Genomic DNA, 20,341 nt, shown 5'->3' with positions numbered 1-20,341 from the left:
CCCTTTGAAATCTGAGTTTAGGACCTATATAAGAGACTCTTCCCCATTATTGGGTTGGCAGTAGCTGCGGACCCCACTCTAGGGGCTCCGTCTCAGCTGCTGTCCCGGAGCAATAAACTCTGCTTGCTCAGCCTTTCTGCCTCCCGCCTTCCTTCTTGCAGCCGGTCACAGAAGTTGGGACAAAACAGACTATAGCAGTGATTATATTGACTTTGACTGTGCTCTTTTCCTCCCAGACTTGTCTGGCCATTTCTGACCCTTTTCTATGGGTCCCCGCCAGAAGGTGCTTTAGGCTTATGGCAGGCTTTCAGGCCTTGCTTTGGACCAACCCCTTTAGGGTAGACTTTTACTCACGAGGGAATGGGTAACTTCAGGTATTTCATTTAGAAATTATATTATCTTCTGTGTTTTATACTCACTGTATTAAAGTTCCTTTCCATTACAGCTCTTATGTCTTGTCTTGATGTGGCAGATGGCAGATCCTATTTAGAGCAGGCAGTTTTGGGGGTTGAAGGGTGCCCCTCTCCCTTCCCTGTAACAAGGTGAGCTCTGAAAACTGACCTAGTAACATGGAAACCATTGCTGAGTTTGATGAGCACCCATTTGGGAAGTTTCTTAGACTAGGTTTAGAGAATGGGAGAACTGCAGGCAGCATCCCAAGTATTAGTGCCAAAAGGGAATATGCAAGTCAAGGACAGCAGGATACTAGCTGGTCACACTTCAAGGTTTTATCACAATACCTGGGAGGCTAAATGTATAATCAAGAAAGTTAATAAGCATCAAACACTGAGAAGTGTATAAAGTCTGGAACACTTCATCCAGATGATGAAAAAGCCTTGTGAACTAACTGTGATCACAGAAAACCACTTCGTCAGTAAGTGCTCACCCTTGCCTGATCAGTCTCTCATCTTGGACAATAATTTCACATACACCTGGTCTAATTTTGATATTGTACTATGCAGACTAATCAGAAAGTTTACAGAAAAACTGACTGCAGGGTTTTCTACTTCAGTAACTTACCTCATTTGAAATCTTCAAGATGCTTCCTGGAGACCTATTCAGCTCAATTTACTAGATATCTTAAATTTAATCTACCAAAATGTTCCTCCAGGCAGTGCACTGCCTAAAAGAAAAGGGAACATGGGGAGCATGTCTCTCCTGTGGGGAGCATGTCTCTCCTGTGGGGAGCATCTTCAAGATGCTTCCTGGAGACCTATTCAGCTCAATTTACTAGATATCTTAAATTTAATCTACCAAAATGTTCCTCCAGGCAGTGCACTGCCTAAAAGAAAAGGGAACATGGGGAGCATGTCTCTCCTGTGGGGAGCATGTCTCTCCTGCCGGTAGCCTCCCCTGCAAGCAGTGGCCCCCTGCAGCTGATGAGCACATGACCTTATACAGCTTGCTGAGCAAGGGAAGAGGGGAGACCATGTGGACAGTGGTGAAATGGTAAGTTATTACTATGAAAAAGAGGATTTGGGGAGTTTGGGGGAGTTAGAATTGAAGTTAGAAATGCATAGGCAGATCATTTCTCTCCATTAGTCCTCTTGTCTTCATTTGTGTAACTGGTATAGCAACTACTTTGTAGAGTTGTGAAAAATAAAACAGTGCACTCAAGGAATGAGAAAAAAAAACATCTCCTAGGCAAGAAGAGCAAATATTTTCTTTTTTTTTTTTAATATACTTACATATTTCATTTTAAAACTGAGGGCACTTCCCTCCCATTACACAGTTAAACTGCAAAAACCACTAACTTTAGGTCAGTAAATCAAAATTCTTACTTCAACAAAGTTTGGTGATGAGATAATGCTTTTTCTCCAAGACTTCTCTTTTTTCCCACAAGATTCTTTGCTGGACATTTTGAGAAGCTAAAAAATAATAATAACAATAATTAAAAACATTATTTTTTTTAAAAAACCTCATTTATCTTCAAATATATGAAGATTGGAGTTTCAGAAAATGATTTCCATTTTCTAGCCATCTATAAAACAGCAGGAAGTTCTTGTGTTACTTAATTTTACTTATATTCTCCCTCATAATGACATGTTTCCTTTTATAATATAACCCTCTGTTTTCAATTATCACCTATAGGAATAACTCAAAATTCTGCCTTTTGCCCTGATTTCTTTCAAGTATCACAGCAGCCTTTTCTACTTAAAGAACTGCAGTATTTTGTACCTCCTACACCTCACAACAAATGCCAGAGACCATGTCTGCTGAGATAGCAAAGTAAGTCTAGAGTCAAAGTCTAGAGAAGGGTTTACTACTAGTTGTAAGGAGTACTGCTGCCTGATGGTGTTCAGCATGGGATGATGATTACTTGGAGTCCAAATAAATTGGAGTAATGAGAAGCCTAAAGGGACCTCATCTCTCCTATAGATGGGAGAAGTAAGATGCCGCCCAGCTTTAGGTCAGTCTAGCTTATTATTTACATTTTATTGAGAATCAGGTGAAAGATAAAAATCAAGCAGCAAGCATGGGGGTTTGGAGGGATGGGGTGGGAATGGGATGCCACTGGGTAAGTCACAGCTGAGTTATCTCAGTGTCCTTGCTAATCTAAGCATAACATCTTTTGAGCTCAGGGTGCTCCTGGTATTCCTGATAATCTAACCAGTACAGCCCTTCCTCATACCAGGCTTTTGCCCTTGGCAGTTCCTTATTTACAGCTTCCCTAATTGTACTATGGGTTCAGGGTACAGAGCAATCCCACAGTATATTGATACTATGAAAATAAGAAAGGTTAAAACCAAGCAATTCCAATAACTCATAGTTATTTAACATGACCAAATAAATGACATTCTATAAAAGAATCATTAATTCTACAAAATCAAACTTTTAGAATGCCTTGATGATATATAAAGAAGAAAAATGCTGATAGTTAACAGGAAAAAAAAGCCTAACAGTAGTGAAATTTTATTAAAGCTTATCGCAGGCTTCGAAGAATAAATTCTAAATTAACCAGAAGTTTTGCTACTTAAGATAGCTCATGGTGATAATTCATAATTGCACTTCAAATCAGAGTAATCTTTGCTCTGTCTTGTTCAAAGGATTCTCTTTCATGAGCGGACAGGTACAATATAAAACAGTAGCTTCTATGAGATGCTCTGGGGCAATAGAAAAATTATGTCACTTATCCTAATTTAAACTGGCTGTGGTGGTCTCATGTTGTTGATTTTGCTATGGGAAAATAGGGTGTGAGAATTGGGAGATTATGCTCTGGGTTTATGAGTCCTCACCCATGCACTTAGTAATACAGAAGACCCAAAAGCAGATTTACATAAGTGAGCAGAGAGAAGAAAATGTATTAGCAGGTACTTAGAAGAAAGCCATCTGTCCTACCTGCAGGTGGTATCAGTTAAGCAGAGATAAGGGTCAGTGGACTCCAAAAAACAGACACCAGCCTACCTGTATTGTCTTTTAGATCAACCTGGCAGCTCTGCTCTGCCCCTAGTTTCCACCAGTACCATCTATCAACATTCAGAGGTTCTAGGGGTGGAGCCCCAAAAGCTCACCCTTTATCATACAGTAGGTAATTCGTGCCACCACTGGCCTAGCGGTTGCTTTTTGTTCCTCTTATACTTTAAATACAAATAATGCTTACCCCAAAAAAAAAAAAAAAATGGCAGGGGGAGGGCACTGTAGATAGACTATCAAAGGAAAACACCAATGTTTTGAACATGACAGATGTTTTGTATTAGTATGAAATTCATATTGATTTTCTGAAAATCAACATGGACCTATGCAGGTATAAAATGGCTTCTGATAATCTTTGCTACTTTATGCAGTTCTCTTTCACATAAAAGGGCTGGTTTATGTAACCAGTAGGGTATTGCTATGTGGCAGTTTGTGGGTCACATAGGACACTGTTGCTCTGACCTTTCTCTCTCTTGATTTGCTCACTCTAGGGAAGGCTTGACATCGTGTTAACAATACATTCTAACAAACAGGGAGGAGAAAGCCACCAAGGAATAACAGGCCTCTTGCCCAAAAGCCCCAACTGCCAGGCATGCGAGTCAAACATCTTTACCATTTATCTTGCAGCCTTAATCAAGTCTTCACAAGATATCATCCCTATCAGGGATCTTTTCTGCAACCTCATAAGAAAGATTCACTCAGAAAGTCATTTTGGAATCCCTGTCCCATAGAAACTGTGGGGTAATAAATGTTTAGTGATGTTTTAAGTTTGGGATACCTCACATAGCAAATACTACATTCACTTCACACAATTCTTAAGACCTTTGAAGATCCCTTCTTTAGGATATTTCAAAAGCAGGGAACATTCTTAGAAATTCTTACTAAAATTCCCTTGCCTACAGTGACTACAATCTAACCTTATTCATTGTCTGGTTTCCAGCTGGCATTAAATGATGAGATTGATACACTAATTAAGCTTTCCATTACCCAGCTAGTCTTTTAGAAGTAAAAAAGAAAAAGCAATGATAGTTCGAGGATACACAAATACAGCTGGCCACAACTCGTTTTTATTATACCATTTTTGATTGTTAAGCAGTGAGTCAGCTGTATATCCAGGAATGCTAGTTAAGACTTGGGAGTAAGGGCTTTAGAACAATAACGCATCAAAGGTTCAGAATGAATTGAACACATTTTTCATTAAACTGAGGAAGAGAATGGGGAAAAAAAAAAAAGCCTACAGATATACTTCGCAACTCCTGGGACGTGGGGGGAGGAGAGGGGCTTAGAAGTGGGAAGGACTAACGTCGTGTTAAGAGTTTCAAAGTGCCAAGCAGGAAATAAACAGACCAATGAGACAGGCATTAGGTAGCAGCTTTATTAAGCAGGAAAAGCAAACTGCAAGTGTTGCGTTCTGCACCTGAGACTACAGGGTTTTCCCTCTCCTTCCCAGCTGCCTATAATGTTCAGACCAGCTCCTGCCAGAGCAGTCAGAAAATTCAAGTTTTCCCTGCCTGCCCCTGTGGGCTTTAATGAGGGAGGCTCAGCTCAAGCAGGCCAGACAGTAAAGGGAAGTACAGGGGCCCGGGAACTCAACCCCATATGCCTAGGGGTAGAGGATCAATCAAGTGCCCTGAAGCTCAACACACTTGGAGCGCAGATTATTAAAAGCTTAACTAACAAACGCAGAACATCTCTTTAACCCCCAGAATTCCCCTACGCAGAAGGCTTACGTGATGATACTGAACATGGTGGGTGAAGCGAGGGGAGTCCCAGAGGTAGGGTCCGCCAGAAACTATGCACAGAGCCGGTTAGACCCCAGACCCGCCCACAAGCTGCCCCGCACCAGGCTCCTGCGGTGCCCAACCTCTTCAGCCCCCACGACAGGGCGTCGGCGGAAGCGAGGCGCCACCCCAGCACAACGCCCAAGAGCCCCAGTCCCTACCTTACTAGCGCCGGCGGCGGTAGCGGATCCCGACACCCAAGCGGAGGGAAAGGGACCACGAACCCGAAGCCCGCTGGGAAATGTAGTTCCACGCTCGTACCTAGGTGACAGCGCCCACGCTGGGAGCGTTTGTTTAGCTTTGCCTTTACTTCCTCTGAGAAACTGGACTGCGGCCGCGCCCCCAAGCGCGGTGCTCGCTGGGGAATGTAGTCTTTCCTTGGTCGGAGCTGGGGTGAGGGGAACATGGCTCGGTGGTGCACGCTGGGTAGTGTAGTCTCGGTTCCGCTCAGAGGCGGACGGCTGGAACCGAAACGCACGGCGAGGACGTAACTCTCTCACCTCATTGGACGCGTCCCGATACGCTTCTGCGCAGCCTGTGGTGGCGTCGTAACGCCCCGGGGAAAGGGAAGCGGACGGGACTGCGAATCGCTGCCTCTGGGTTTTTATTTTTCTGCTGATAAGATTTGGTCACTGGTTCTTTATCTTTTGTCTGTTGCACGCATCCGGCCCTCCCCATTTGCAGCCCCACCCCTTGGATCCAGCCCTCTGGGCACTCAGGCCCGCTCTCTCACCCCGCCGTGAACCCCTCCTCGTCCCCGGGCGGGCCCGGCGCGGAGGCGGTCACTACGGAGAATATGGCGGAGGAGGAGCTGCTGCCCCAGGACAAGGAGGAGGTGACCCTGGTCCAGGTCCCGACCCCGGCCCAGGACACAGCTCGGGTCCCAGCTCCGGCCCCGGATTCGGCTCCGACTCCGGCCTCGGCTCCAGCCCCAGTCCCTGCCCTGGCCCAGGCTCCGGCCCTGTCCCCGTCCCTAGCCTCTGCCCCAGACGAGGCTGAAAGCAGTAAGTGCAGGATGCCCAGATCTTTCTGCCGTAGCAGAAGCGAGAAAGGCGCCTTGCTTGGGACTAGGGGAGGCCCTTCCTCCCTGGGATGGCTTTTATGGAAAAGGCAGGTTTAGGAAAGTGGGGAGTGGAGGTGGGCAGGAGGGACCGTGGAGCGGACAAAACGGCACTAGAATGGAGGGAGGCAGCTCCTCAAACGTCCAGGATGTCACACTGAAGGATGTGTTGGCAGGACTGCGGCAGATGGGAAATAGGAGGTGGAGGGTCTTTTCCCTACGGGGGAGGGGGACTCTTTGTGGTCCAGATACAGGAAGTTACACTTAATTTGGTAGTTTCCCCCTTAGCCCCTTTAAATTGTGGCATAGTAATCGAGGCAACCTGTTTACTGTTGTAAAGCCTAGCTGCCAAGGCTTAGACCGATGCCGCCAAGTAGCTTTTATGCCTCGACATACACAAAGAGATGAATTTTTCTCACTTTATTTTCTTTGGCCACTTGCTTTCAAAAAGAATTTGTGGCCGATGAGTACTCTATGAGTCGACTGAATTATGAATGTCTTCCTTCAGTCATAAATACCAATTGAGTTTCATAATGAGTTAACTGTGGAAAATCAATAGCCTACATAGTATTGTGTGTCTGAGTGTGTTTACATGTTTTCTAAATGGCAGTGTGGTGAACCACAAAGGAATTTAAAAGATTAGTGAGTTAACACTTTTAAGAATCTAATGAACACTTTAAAATATCAGATCGAAGACTGAAGTTTTTTTAAAAAATGTTTTTGTGAACCATAAATGGACTCTTAACGCTGTTTCCGAATTCTAACAAAATATCATAAATTCATTGGCTTCACTATTCCTAGACCAGTTGTGAGTTTAATGTTTATAAAACACTAGGGTAATAGCCTAACAATTATTTTCGCAGTTTTAAAACGACATAAATTGTTAGATTTTAGAGTAGGACTCATCACAGAAAGGATATAGGGAGCATGCCCCCTTCATATACGATCAGAGCTAGTCAATGCAAAATAAGTTCTGTTTCTTTACCTACAGCTACAGGTGGGCAAAAAAGGGTGTGCATGCACCTGATAGATTAGCCTCCACTCACCCCTACATTGTGTTTGTTTTTATTAATCAAAAGTGGTTTAGCAGTTTAGGAAATGCATGCTTTCTTTTTTGTCAAGAATATGTGGACATAACTTGGGAAAATTTGTTCAAATATACAAATGTGTAATTTGAAGAATATTTGCTGTTTGAATAACCTGAAAATATATTACTGCGACAAGTATGTAATGATTGAGAAATCTTAAAATACATCGCAAGTATATATTGCTCACTTTTCAAAATTATTTTTAGATGGTCTAGTTAGTCCTTTCAAATCAGTCATAACTAGTCAAGATGAAGATGGCATATCTGAAGTAGAATTCAAAATTGAGGACGAAGTTGTAAAAGAGTCTCCTAGCATCTTGGATTCCTCAGCTTTAACAAGAGGTGTGACTATTGACTTCCTGATTATTAGTGCTATAAAAAACAGGTGGCATGATATAAGTATCGATTTTCAGATGTCTACTATTTTGAAGCAGAATGTGATTTCAGACATAAACATAACATTGCAAGAACTTTGAGACAGATTTGTGGGCATTTTCTTCAGTAGTAGACTACATGTTTTCCAGTTATTTAAAGGTCCCCTTTCTTTTATTTCATACTTATTAATAGTAAGAATGATTTCAATAAGCATATCTTTATATGGTGTCTGTGCATATTTCACATACACAGGCTTTTGAACTATGAAAACAAAAGCCTCAATGTGATCACAAGTTAAATAGTTGGTTTTTATACATGGATTCATTGCCTGAATCTTACTGTCTGTCCTAGTAATTAAGTATTTGGTCAAAAGAGGGAAAAAATGCCTATTTATAGAAATTTTATTTCATAAATTTCCTTTATTTCCTTTAAGCAATACCTAGAGTACGAATTTGATCAATAACCAACCAGTCAGAAGTTTGTTCTTGGTTTTTCTCATTTAAAAAGTGAAAGTAACGAATTGAAATTATTGATTCAGGTGTGCTACTGCGTCCAGACAGTGATCTTTTAAAATTGTTACTTAACAAAAGTTCGTTCTGAATTATATAATCTAGTGGCATAATGAGTGTTAGTACCTTATGCTTTATCTCCATATTCATCTCATCCAGGATATTTTCCTCAATTGTTGTTTAATCTTGATATTCAGGCTCCCACTTTGTAAATGTTCACCTATCATGTCTGTCCTTTAAAAGAAAAAGCAAGTTACAATCCTCTCCATCTCCATTTTTATACTTCTTGAAAAAAAAAGCCTATGCTGTGTTATTTTACTTCATTTCTCCTTCCAGTCCCATTTGTACCCCCAACTAGTTTACTGAACTTTCTTAAAGGTCACCAGAGACCTGTCAAAACTTAAGTTCGGAATTCTTCATCACTGCAGTTATTTGTGACTTTTAGTGTTGAACACTTCTCTTTTATAATCTTGTCTTCCTTCATTCTGCATTATATTGTTTCTCCCTACCTCTTACTCTTTTTAAATTTCTTCTGATTTTTCATCAATGTCTCTTACAAATACCTATATCCCCCACATCTTGTTTCCAGATTGTATCATTTATATAAATCAGTAGTGGATTCAGCACCTGAATGCAATCCCCCCTTGCCCCTAATCAAGAATATGTTATGTATTTTTCGAAAGATACATTCATAGATTACAACATTCACAAATGTGTAATTTGAAAAATGTGTGATATTTGTGAAACCTAAAACTGTATTGCTAGGACGGGATTCGGGCTTTTTTCTTTTTCACCTTTTTCGATATGCTTTCTTAATCATTCTCAAGTTCCACCTAACGTATATTTGTGATTTATATCTACTTATAATGTCTCCTGAGGTCCTTAAACACAATTCAACTGCTTCTTTGACTTTGTGCATGAATACCACTAAGATATCGAACATGCTATGTCAAAAATTAAATTCCTTTTTATCCTTTTTACCAAATTTGTTCTCTTCCTTCATTAGAAAAGTGTTTTTGCATCCCATGTTCTTCTTTTTTTTTTTTTTGCCTCCTAATACTTTTTCATTGCAAGTTTGTCACATCTATCATTTATGCTGGTTACTACTACCAGACATACCCTTCAGAAACATACAGATCATATCATTCACTTGCTGAAATAGCTGCAAAGGCATACCATTGTCCCAAGAATAAAGTCTAAACTAACTAGCATGGGATTTATGTCTTCTATAATCTGTACAACATTTTTGGCTGCTTATTTTTCTATCCATTCCACCCTCAGTGATTGCAGCCAGAGCTGAGATAGAGGTAACTGTGATTTTTTTAAAATCACAGTTTATAAACTTCAGTTTGTAAAGCCTGCCACCAAATCGCTACTTAACTACTTCTTATTGAAATTCTGTTCCTACTTCAGTCTCAGTTGAATGCCTGGAGATACTTTCAAAGTCACTCACTAGAATTAATTTGTCTGCATTTCCCTATCATAACCTTTAACCTCTAACATTACAGTTACTACTTAACTCTAAGAGTTATTTTTATATTTAACATGTTAATCTTTGACCTGATAGGAAGTTCTTTGAAAACAGGAAACATGGTATTTTCTTCAGAATACTTTTTGTACAATTTGTAGAATTATATTAGATAACAATTTAAAGCTGCAAAGATACATAGTGGGGTTTTTCCCTCAACTTTTTTACATTCTGAAGCACCTTTGTCACATTTTAAACTGAGTTGCAGCATTATTCACATTTAAAGTACTAGGACACTGTTACAGGAAATCAAAATATAAAGTTCTATATGAATTATCCAGTAGAAATGGAACTAGAATACAGATTGGTCTAAAGCATTATCTAACTCTTAAAATTTCCTTTCAGAGAGACACATCTCAATTCAAAGGCAACTTGCTGATCTAGAGAAGTTAGCTTTTGTAACTGAAGGAGATTTTGAGTCTGCCAATTCATTGAATTCAGATAATCTTGATGCAGGTATTTTCACATTTGTGTCTTGTTTTTTTTTAATTTCGAATGCCTTTTCAACTCATGTAAAGTTTGCTTAGAATCGACTTAACTATTCCAATTGAACAGCAGTAAAAAAGTTTTACCAAAGAAATTGGAGCTTCCCATGTGCAAAAGTGCTGTGAGAATAAGTTATTTCAAGGAAATTAAAACTCCTACAATTTCAAGGAAACTCAAGGAATACCATTTATACCCACAAAGCTATGGTTATAGAAAGGCTGTATATTCTGTAAGTTAGGAGTTGGATTGGGATATAAGTAATAGCAATCCCCCCAAAATAAGTGTCTTAAGTAATATAGAGGCTTATACTTTCTCATGTAGAAAAATTCCCAAAGTGGGTAGTTTAGGGCGGTATAAGAGTTCTACAAAGTAGTTAATGCCCATGAGCCTCTCTGCTCTACCATCTTTAGTGCTCGGTTTCCATCCTCATGATCACCTCATTGTTTCTTTTTTTTAACTTGACAGAGTATATTTTAAAAGTACATGTATTTGCACTCTGCTATATGTGAAAGGTATTTGTTGCAGTAAAAGTTAACAGTTGTTTTTTTCTGTAAATTTCTTTAGCCAAAAGTTGAGGTTTTAATTCTTTGGTGTATTATGAAAATTTTTTAAATACATTGCACTTCTAATGAAATAAGACTTCTATTTTGAATATGTAAATAAAGAAGGAAGAATTTACAAATTTAGTAATAGTAAATTTATATTTAATAGTGTTTGTAACCATGCCCCCAATCTCAGAATAGCAGTTATATTGGATTCCATCTACTCCTATACTTCCTTCTTCCATTTTTTTAATTCCATGTTAACTGTTTTTGTTGTGACCAGAGTAGAAGTTTGCCACAGTAAATACCCGTGCTTTCCAAGTATCTCCCACACTTCTGGGAGTATAATATCTGCTGCCCTTTAATAGCACACCCTCTCTGCTGGCCTTTAGACTGAATTTTTGTTTCCAGAGCAACAAAGACTCAGTAGCCCAAAGAGAAAGGAGTTTTAGAGTAAAGAAAGCAATCATTAGCCATGTGCTAAAAAATTTTTGCAAATTACTTCCTGAGGTAGGGATGACTTTTACCTAGAAATACATTATCTAAATGTGTGTGTTTGGGCTTGGGAAGAGACTCTTTTATCAGTAGTTTATTCTTTGTTTTCTTGGTTCTTTTTTCTTTTTCAGGAAACAAACAGTCTTGTCCATTATGCCCTAGGGAAAAATTTAGAGCTTGTAATAGCCATAAGCTTCGTCGTCACCTTCAAAATTTACACTGGAAAGTCTCAGTTGAATTTGAAGGTTAGTATTTTTGTGCTTGCTAAAAAATTGATGTAAATACAATTCAAGAGGTGATACCATTTTTGAAATTTTGTGAACATAATAAAAGATTTTCAATTTAAAATTCTTTATACCTGCCCCCTTCAACTTGTTTAATAAGACCATATAGCTCTCTAGGGAATAGCTATACATGGCATGAGTAATTCAGCAAACACTTACTAAGCATCTTTTCTATACCAGGTACTCTGCTTGACCCTAGAGTTCTATAGTACTGAACAATGTTTTAATAAGTAATATTTTCACTTATATTAGAACAACTACCACTTGACACATATTTTTGAAGATCTAAAAGTTTAGTAAAACAAAGTAAAATAATTACTATAAATAGTAAAATTGAGAAGATTATTTTTTGACTGATAGTTTAAGAAAATGGAGAGTTAATAAGAGTTAAAAACAGTGTTGGGATTTCAAGTAAATATTCAGAAACTTTTTCTACTCTAGATAAATGGAAATTAGAAAACAGCATGCCAATTAGAAACTAAGATAATTTCATTCAAATAAATCATGACATAACAAAAGGAGACATAATCTTACTTATTCTTTCAAAACTTGCTAATAATTTTTATTAATAATTGAACACTTAATGAACAGTGATAAGACAAATCTTCATTCTAGGTTACAGAATGTGCATCTGTCACTTACCTTGTCGACCAGTGAAACCAAACATTATTGGAGAACAGGTAATCAGCTGTTAGATTTGTCATTTTTAAACTTAAAGAGTTGCTATATTGAACTTTTTGTTTGATAGTTTTTGAGTCAGATAAATTGGTTTCTTGTTAGAAAGGAGAATTGGCACAGTGGGCAGTCAGTCTCATAATCTGAAAGGAAAATTAACCTATTTACTAATTTTGTAATGAAGAAGTTAATTAGAAAGTTTTTTTTTCCTTCAAAATAAATTTTATCCATTACTAAGTGCCTTCAGTTTCTGTGGCACTGAGATAGTAATAAATGTATTGTATTAGATATCAGTCTGTACCAGTCCATATTCCTCTTAATTTGTCAAGGGACAGAATCAAAAAACTGTCAGACATTTTAATAACTTTAAAAAAATACATATTATTATTTTTTAGGATTTGATCTTTGGGGTACAGAAATTATGGAATATTTTTAGTGACACTCTTCTGAATACACCATTAGTTTAAAAAGTCCTAATTGTTATTTTGGGTGGAAAAAATCCCAAAATTTCTTAAACAGTAGTCCAGGACAATGCTTGATCAGTCAGCCCTATATTTTGAATATAATTACCCCAGTGCCATAACTGACATTTTTGACTCTTCCCTACTACTATGTGATTCAAGTTAAAAGACAGAGGCACTCAATAAAAAGGCATTAAAACTAAGAAAGAGCCAATTGAATTGTCTTTCTGTTTTCGGCAAAAAGAAATTTTAAAGGGAGAATTTGTTGCTTAGAAAAATCAACTTTATTATGTTGCTAACATTCAGTGATATATGTGAGTATGGTCAAATTTCCAGGAATCCTGAGAATTGGTTGGTAAACATGTCATCATTAAAAATTTCCATGTTATATTAAAATCAAAGGTACTCAGTAGTTGTTAATTTACTGCGTTTTACAATTACCTGTGTTTCTTTACAGTTATGTATAGTAATGTATGGTGGCAGTATTCACTGGTATAATATCACACATCTCATTTCTGACTCGTGTTCAGTGATCTCTTGGTAGCTTGACACCCGTTACAATTATGACTTGAAATTGGCCATGAAATAAATGTACTTGGACCACAGAAAGCTGCGAGCACTACAAATCAGGGTTTTGTTTTCCAAGAGAGCTAGTAGTTAAAACACTTAACAGCCACCTCTGCTAGTGTTATGCCATTTGTAAAAGCCACTTATAAAAATAGGGTACAGTTATTTTCTGATTAGAGTAAATAGTAAAAACTAGGAAATTAAACTTTGAGGCCTCTGGTTAAGTACAATTGAAAAGCATATATAAATGTGGGGTAAGGAAATAAAGAGCCTTTCAAAGTCACATGACAGAATTAATTCTAGCTTCTATACTGTTAAACCCAGGACACCCTAACATACTTAAATTTGCAACCCTAAATAAACTCATTGTCTTAGTAACTTATTTATGTATTTAAATTAAATACTCTGTTTAATAGATTTCCAGTAAAATGGGCGCCCATTATCATTGTATCATTTGTTCAGCAACAATCACCAGAAGGACCGATATGCTAGGACATATTAGGCGCCATGTGAATAAAGGAGAGACTAAATCCAAGTTTATTGCTGGTAAGTTGAGAAATCTCATTAACATGTTAATAATAAATCCTTAAACAGTGGTCCAATTATTCTTTACAGTCATAAGCAGGTAAAATCTAGTAACTTGACTAAATCATTTACTTAATTACTAATCTTTTACATCAAGTTTTGATTTCTTTCTTTGAGGCCCCCTCCATCAACATCTACCTGTCCTCAATTTAACAGATGTATTTAATAAGTGGATAGAAGAAAGCAATGGATGGTCAAATAAATATAAGCATCTTAATGAAAGATTACTAATAATTATGATAATGAATCAATAACTGTTGAAAAACACTGGGAAAGGAAGTTATTTATTATGCTGAGTGATACCAACTTATTAATAGCTTATTACTGAGAGAATCCTTTTTAGAAATTCAACATTAAGCCCTCCTACTCAAAGGCACCCATTGTAGGTAATTAAGTGACTTTTATACTTAAAAAATGGGACTATGTGCCTTTAAAAAAAAAAAGGAAAAAAAATCACTGAAATAAGTTTCTCTAAAGCCTAACTTTGCCACAGAACCTGGTTTCAAGAAGGCTGATCTTGTGAGACATGTCACTTTGGTAGATATAGAAGGAACACTCAGATTACTATTATGTGTCATTGTAGAAGAGAAATTATTGTATTTAGTTAATATTCTGCTTACAATATTACCAGGAAATTCAAACAAAGAATCTAAGTTATTTTTTTCTACACATATAAATGTCTCTCAGATATTTAAAATATATATACATAAAAATATATACATTAGTGTTTTAGCTAAATTTATAATAGCTAAAAATATAAATTTATAGCTGTTTCTAATGTGTAGTGAATGTAGAGCAATATTTTCCCATTACTTGATAGCCATTTGAATATAGTCTATGACTTAAAATCATAATTATGAGAAAGTGTTCTGAAGTATACGTGTTCAAGATATCTACTGGTTTTTTTTTTTGCCAGCCATAAGAGTTATGGTATGTTTGTAACCACTCAGAGGAAGCAATTTTCTAATGATTTATATCAATAAAATCCATATAGCTGCTAACCACTATAAATAAATCTTGTATTTGATGGGAAATAGTTATTTTGAGATTTTGTATTATTTTAGGTTGATTCCACATATTATGATACAGATGATTTGATTTGCTAGACAGTTAAGATTTTAAGTTAAAAAAATTAATTCACCAAATATGTAACTAAGTGCTACTTTTCCTTTTTCCAAAGACAGTGCTGAATATATCAGTGTTTGGGTTTTTTATTAATACCCACCCAATTAATTACATTAACACAAAGTATTATAAAAGAAAATTATCTTTTAGAATGTGTTTATGTATGTTGTTTTACATGTTTAGAATTATTTTATATTTCACTGGAAATCTTTCTTTTTTTTAAATCTTAGCATCTGCTGCTAAACCACCTAATGAAATTTTGAAAGAAGCAGACACAGATGTACAAGTTTGTCCTAACTATTCTATACCTCAGAAAACAGATTCCTACTTTAATCCCAAAATGAAACTAAATCGGTAAGATACACTGAAAAAAGAGGCTATAGGATGTTTCAGATCATTATAAATGACCTTCTCTTGATCTTTACATTGCAGTATCTTGAAATATAAAAATTAGGTACAAAAAGAATATAATCCATTTTAGCATTTTTCAGAAAGATTGTTTTCTTGTCTACCAAAAATTTCTCAGTTTCTCAGGGTAAAACATAGGCCTGACCTTGAATAATTAGCTAACCAACTGTTGCTTTTGTTGGTAAGTTTTACTTTTGAAATCATTATTTATAGTGAAAGCTTCTTAGTAGAATCCATTTGGAGTCATAGTTTCACAGAATTTTAGTTCTTATACTGCAAAGTAGGGAATGTTATTAGATCTCTGAATCTAATAACAGGGGGAAACCTGGTCTTTTTTCCTGTATGTAGAGGAAAACCTTATTTTTCTCTAAATGTGGGTTTCTTCCCTGAATTATCTTCCCACAGTACCCTTTACTCAGACACTTTCTGGTCACAGATGTATAGAAATTTTCTTTCCCACACCAGGCATTCTCTTTGACACCATCTAGGTTTCCTACCTGAGGATAGGGTCAGATCTCACAGGTAAATGACTCAGTCCTTTAGACTTTCACACTCCAAGCCTCCTTAGACATTTCAGGTACCAGTTTCAACCCCAGGCTATCTCTTGTGATTCTGATCTACTGATTATAGATCAGAGGTTCCAAGGACCCTTCTTGGGTTCAGAAATTTGTTAGAGCAACTTACAGAACTCAGGAAAACACTTGTATTTACCAGTGATTAAAGGATATGATAAAGGATACAGATGAACAGATGAAGAGATACAGGGCTGGGAGATTACCAGATATAGAAATTTACATCCCTGTGGAATTTGAGTGTATTATCCCACAGTGTGGATATATTATTTGTACTATAAATAGGAACCCCAATTCTTAACCATTTTTAATTTTCTTAAATAAAATAAAATGTACAATAATGAAGCGGTGGTATAATTATTTCAGATTATTATACTTTCTTCTAGGCAGTTAATATTTTGTACGTTGGCTGCTTTGACTGAGGAACGAAAACCTTTGGAGTGTCTGGATGCCTTTGGAGCAACTGGTAAGTAATGAAGCTTTTTTGGAACCCCATTTTATCAGATACACACAGTCTTTTCTTAGAAAGTATGATATATCCTGCAGAGTATTTTATATAATAATTAAAGATCTAATATAAATTTTTATTGTGAAAATATTTCAAATATATGTAAAAATACAGTATAATATATAAATATCTGTGTATATGTAAAAATATAGTATAATATATGAATATCTGTGTATCCATTAGTCACTTCAGAAACAGTCACACTCAGTCATTCTGTATCTGTATCTCCATGCACCTTTCCTCATACTTCACTCCCCCAGTCTTTATGTCATTATTTTTAAATCATTTTATCTATAAGTATTTCAGTTGAATCCCTACATGATGAGGTCTTTTATTATTGTTGTTGTTGTTATTCCTATTATTATTATAGTTTATTTTTACATCATTTTGTGCCTTTTTCCGTCTCAGTTGTAATCCCCATAGGCTTCCCATCACCAAATCACCTGTGTATCACCACCATAGTACAGTGTACTTCCCCTTCTACCCCATTTTTTGATCACATTCCCCACTCCACCCCTCTAATATGTCTCTGGTATGTAGTTGTTCATTATTATGATTATTTTCTTCCCTGGTCCTTTATACTCCTGCTATGAGTGAAACCATCCAGTATTTTTCTTTTTCTTTCTGGTTTATTTCACTAAGCATGATCCCTTCCAGTTCCATCCATGTTGCTGTAAAAGGCATGTGTTTATCTTTTTTGATTGTTTAGTAATATTCCATTGTATATATATACCACATAAAACATGAGGTCTTTTAAAAAAGTTCCATTATCATACCTAAAAATAATTAACTCTTTAATATTGTCATATGTTTAGGTAGGCCCAATTATCTCATAATTTTATTAATTCAAATGAAAATCCAGACAAAGACTATATTTCAGTTTCAGTTGCTTGATATGTTTCAGAAGTCTCCTTTAATCTGTATTCCTCCCTTTAATATTGTCATATGTTTAGGTAGGCCCAATTATCTCATAATTTTATTAATTCAAATGAAAATCCAGACAAAGACTATATTTCAGTTTCAGTTGCTTGATATGTTTCAGAAGTCTCCTTTAATCTATATTCCTCCCCTTCCATATTTTGTGTGGTTATCTGGTAATTATTTGTTGACATAACAGATTATTTGTTTTAAGACTGAGAATATTTTTCCCAAAATATTCTAACACCAGAGAAAAGATAATGGAAAAACAGGAAATTTCTAAAAAGCCACTTATAATCAATCCTAAATCTTTCTTCTTAAAGGTCACAGGTGAGTATTCTTGGGAAGTTTGTACTAACATAATGATCGTATATGTTAGCTTTCCTTAAGTTCTTCTCAGCAACTGCCTAGATTCAAATTTTAGCTTCATCACATTCCAGCTGTGTAATCAGGGGAAGTTGTGCTTCAGTTTCCTCATGTGTCAAAAGGGACTACTAGTACCTACCTTCTTATCTGAACCATTCACATTTGACTTTTTTTTACTTCTTTTCCCTCCACTGTCTCCACATTCACGCAGCCACCAGAAACCCTGTTTCTATTTTCTTTTGTGATGTGACTGATACTCTTTTTCATTTCATATCCACTACTGCAATGATTTTTTGGTCAATTTCTCTCCAATCTGTAATAAGTGCTGTTGTCAGACACCGATACCTGAAACACTGCATCAATAATATTTCACATTTGAAAGAAATCATATACCTTCGTTGCTTAAATAGAATCCAGATTTCCCAGTCCACAATTTACTGTCCTCCATATTCTGATCCTGACATACTTTTCCAAATTTCTTTATTTTTAAAAAAGATTTATTTATTTATGTATGCAGAACTGGGATATAGGCCAGTACTTTATAGTGCAGGGGCAGTGAGAGGATTCACCAGAGACAGAATAGGGAGCAGAACAGGCCAACTGACAAAGCACACTGCTTGAGGGGAGCAGTGGGTGGGTCAGGAAAGGTCTGCCGGGCCATGTGGTCACTTTCCGGGCACTGATGAAACTCATGCTGACATGGCTTTAGCTTCTTAGTGCTGTGCTTTAACCTGGTGCACCACCAGGGAAGGCCCAAATTTCTTTATTTTTTAACTGTACCCAGTTTTTTTTTGCACAGACTTACTGAGTTGTAGGCCAGCGGTATGAGTGGTGAGAGCATCCACCAGGGACAGAGCAGGGAACAGAACAGGCAGAACTACTGAAACACACGCTGAGAGGAGCAGGGGGCCAAATAGAAGAAACCTGCTGTACCATGTTGGTTAGCTTCCTGACTGGGGATCACAGTTGTGGTGTTAGTGTTGAGACATAACCTGTAGGCCACCAGGGAGGCCCACTTTTCCAAATTTATTTTCCAATTTATACAATCCTTCTTTCCTATTCTATTTTTCTTTTCTTTTCTTTTTATTATTATTTTTTAAAGATTTATTTATTTGTGCATACAGAACTGGGGTACAGGCCAGAGGCTAGGGGCGGTGAGAGGCTTCACCAGAGACAGAGTGGGGAGCAGAACAGGCAGATCGACGAAGTACACTGCTGAGGGGAGCAGCAGGCGGGTCAGGAGAGGTCTGCCACACCTTGTGGTCACCTCTGGGGCAGGCGGGAATCAAACTCATGCGGAAGCGGCTTTAGATTCTCAGTGCTGTGCTTTAACCCGCTGCGCCACCAGGGAGGGCCAATTTTTATTATTATTTTACAATAATACTTATTAAATGTCTACCCTAAACTGAATGCTATATATTTCTTAATAGCATAGTCATTTTTCCCTCTCTAGTTTTATTAAAATATAATTGACATATAACATTATGTAAGTTCAAGGTGTATAACATAATGATTTAATATATGTATTATAAAGTGATTACCACGAAAATTTTAGATAATATCCATGACCTCACGTAAATTTTTGTTTCCTTTTTATAAGAGCTTTTCATATCTTTGATGAGCTTAAGCAACTTGCAAATAGAGAGGAAATTATTGTTAACTGTACACTACATCCAATAACATAGTTATTTTATAGCTGCACATTTGTACCTTCACTCAATTCCTTTATCTTACACTCTCCCATTTCTGGCTACCACAAATCTGTTCTCTGTTTCTAAAAGTTTGTATTTTTTCACATATAAATGAAATCATTTGGTATTTGTCTTCTCTTTCTGACTTATTTCACTCAGCATATGTTGTTTCAAATGGTAGGATTTTCTTCTTTATGGCTTACTAATGTTGTGTTGTCATTAAATGCTTAGACTGTTTCCATGTCTTGATTATTATAAATAATATTGCCATGAACTATTCATTTTTTTCATCTGAAATCATTAAAACTAATGTTAAGATCTTTCAGCCTTTTCTTTCTACTGTGTCTTTGTAAATCTGCATTAGATTCACAGCACTTATATTACATGGTTCCCCATCTCTAAAATATAGATACTAAAACTTCACAAATATGCTATGCGAATATGGAAGTGTATGTAAATTCCTGGTACATAACAGATGTTCATTTTATTTTACCTTTACACTTAAGACACATGTATAAAGAAAGTGGTCAGTGCTTCTAGTATATGAAGAGTTTTCTAATCTATATTAGCTAGACTTGTATCATCATCTCTCATTTTGTAATAAATTTGCTTATGCTTCTAATCTAACTATAAAAACCTTGAGAAAAGATTTTCTGAATTTTTGACCATCTGCTTATAAATGCAAAATTGCCTTTTTTATCTTCACAATGATGCTGTCATGTAGTATTTGAAAAGAGTTGGTTGAAGACAGTGGTTTTCATATTTTGGTGCATTAAGGTAAATTTCAGCAGAAAGAGTTCCAGCTACCCTGCTTCCAATCAATCAGAAAAGCCTCACTCTTTATTATATTGTATTTTGAGCTTCTGTGTGAGATTTTTTTTGTTTAAAAAAAGCCTCATGTAAG

At 36.8% G+C, this 20,341-nt stretch overlaps 2 protein-coding genes across 4 annotated transcripts in view; one reads left to right on the top strand and one right to left on the bottom strand.

Moving 5' to 3' along the window:
- The window catches only part of SWT1 (SWT1 RNA endoribonuclease homolog (S. cerevisiae)), an 86,477-nt gene extending 81,062 nt beyond the window's left edge, over positions 1-5,415 (bottom strand). For both annotated transcript variants that reach the window (XR_001145739.1, XM_012728848.1), the window contains exons 1-2: positions 5,357-5,415; positions 1,782-1,868 (exon numbers count right to left, since the gene is read on the bottom strand). Coding sequence is in view for 1 of the 2 variants with exons in the window: in XM_012728848.1 (XP_012584302.1) it covers positions 1,782-1,859 (78 nt within the window). In the remaining variant the exon portion in view is untranslated. The remainder of the gene's footprint in view (positions 1-1,781; positions 1,869-5,356) is intronic.
- Positions 5,416-5,714: 299 nt separating this feature from the next.
- Positions 5,715-20,341, top strand: part of TRMT1L (tRNA methyltransferase 1 homolog (S. cerevisiae)-like) — a 42,172-nt gene continuing 27,545 nt past the window's right edge. The window contains exons 1-7 of one of the 2 annotated variants that reach the window (XM_004688570.2): positions 5,715-6,199; positions 10,100-10,210; positions 11,409-11,522; positions 12,177-12,241; positions 13,681-13,810; positions 15,205-15,328; positions 16,341-16,420. In XM_004688570.2, the coding sequence (XP_004688627.1) occupies positions 5,992-6,199; positions 10,100-10,210; positions 11,409-11,522; positions 12,177-12,241; positions 13,681-13,810; positions 15,205-15,328; positions 16,341-16,420 (832 nt within the window). In that variant the 5' untranslated portion in view covers positions 5,715-5,991. Of the gene's footprint in view, positions 6,200-7,566; positions 7,685-10,099; positions 10,211-11,408; positions 11,523-12,176; positions 12,242-13,680; positions 13,811-15,204; positions 15,329-16,340; positions 16,421-20,341 lie in introns of those variants that run through there. The other variant, XM_012729267.1, reaches the window with a different exon arrangement.

This window comes from Condylura cristata, unplaced genomic scaffold (assembly GCF_000260355.1).
Source record: "Condylura cristata isolate star-nosed mole 26May11 unplaced genomic scaffold, ConCri1.0 scaffold00024, whole genome shotgun sequence".
Taxonomy (NCBI): domain Eukaryota; kingdom Metazoa; phylum Chordata; class Mammalia; order Eulipotyphla; family Talpidae; genus Condylura; species Condylura cristata.
This window is presented reverse-complemented; position numbering and strand designations above follow the sequence as displayed.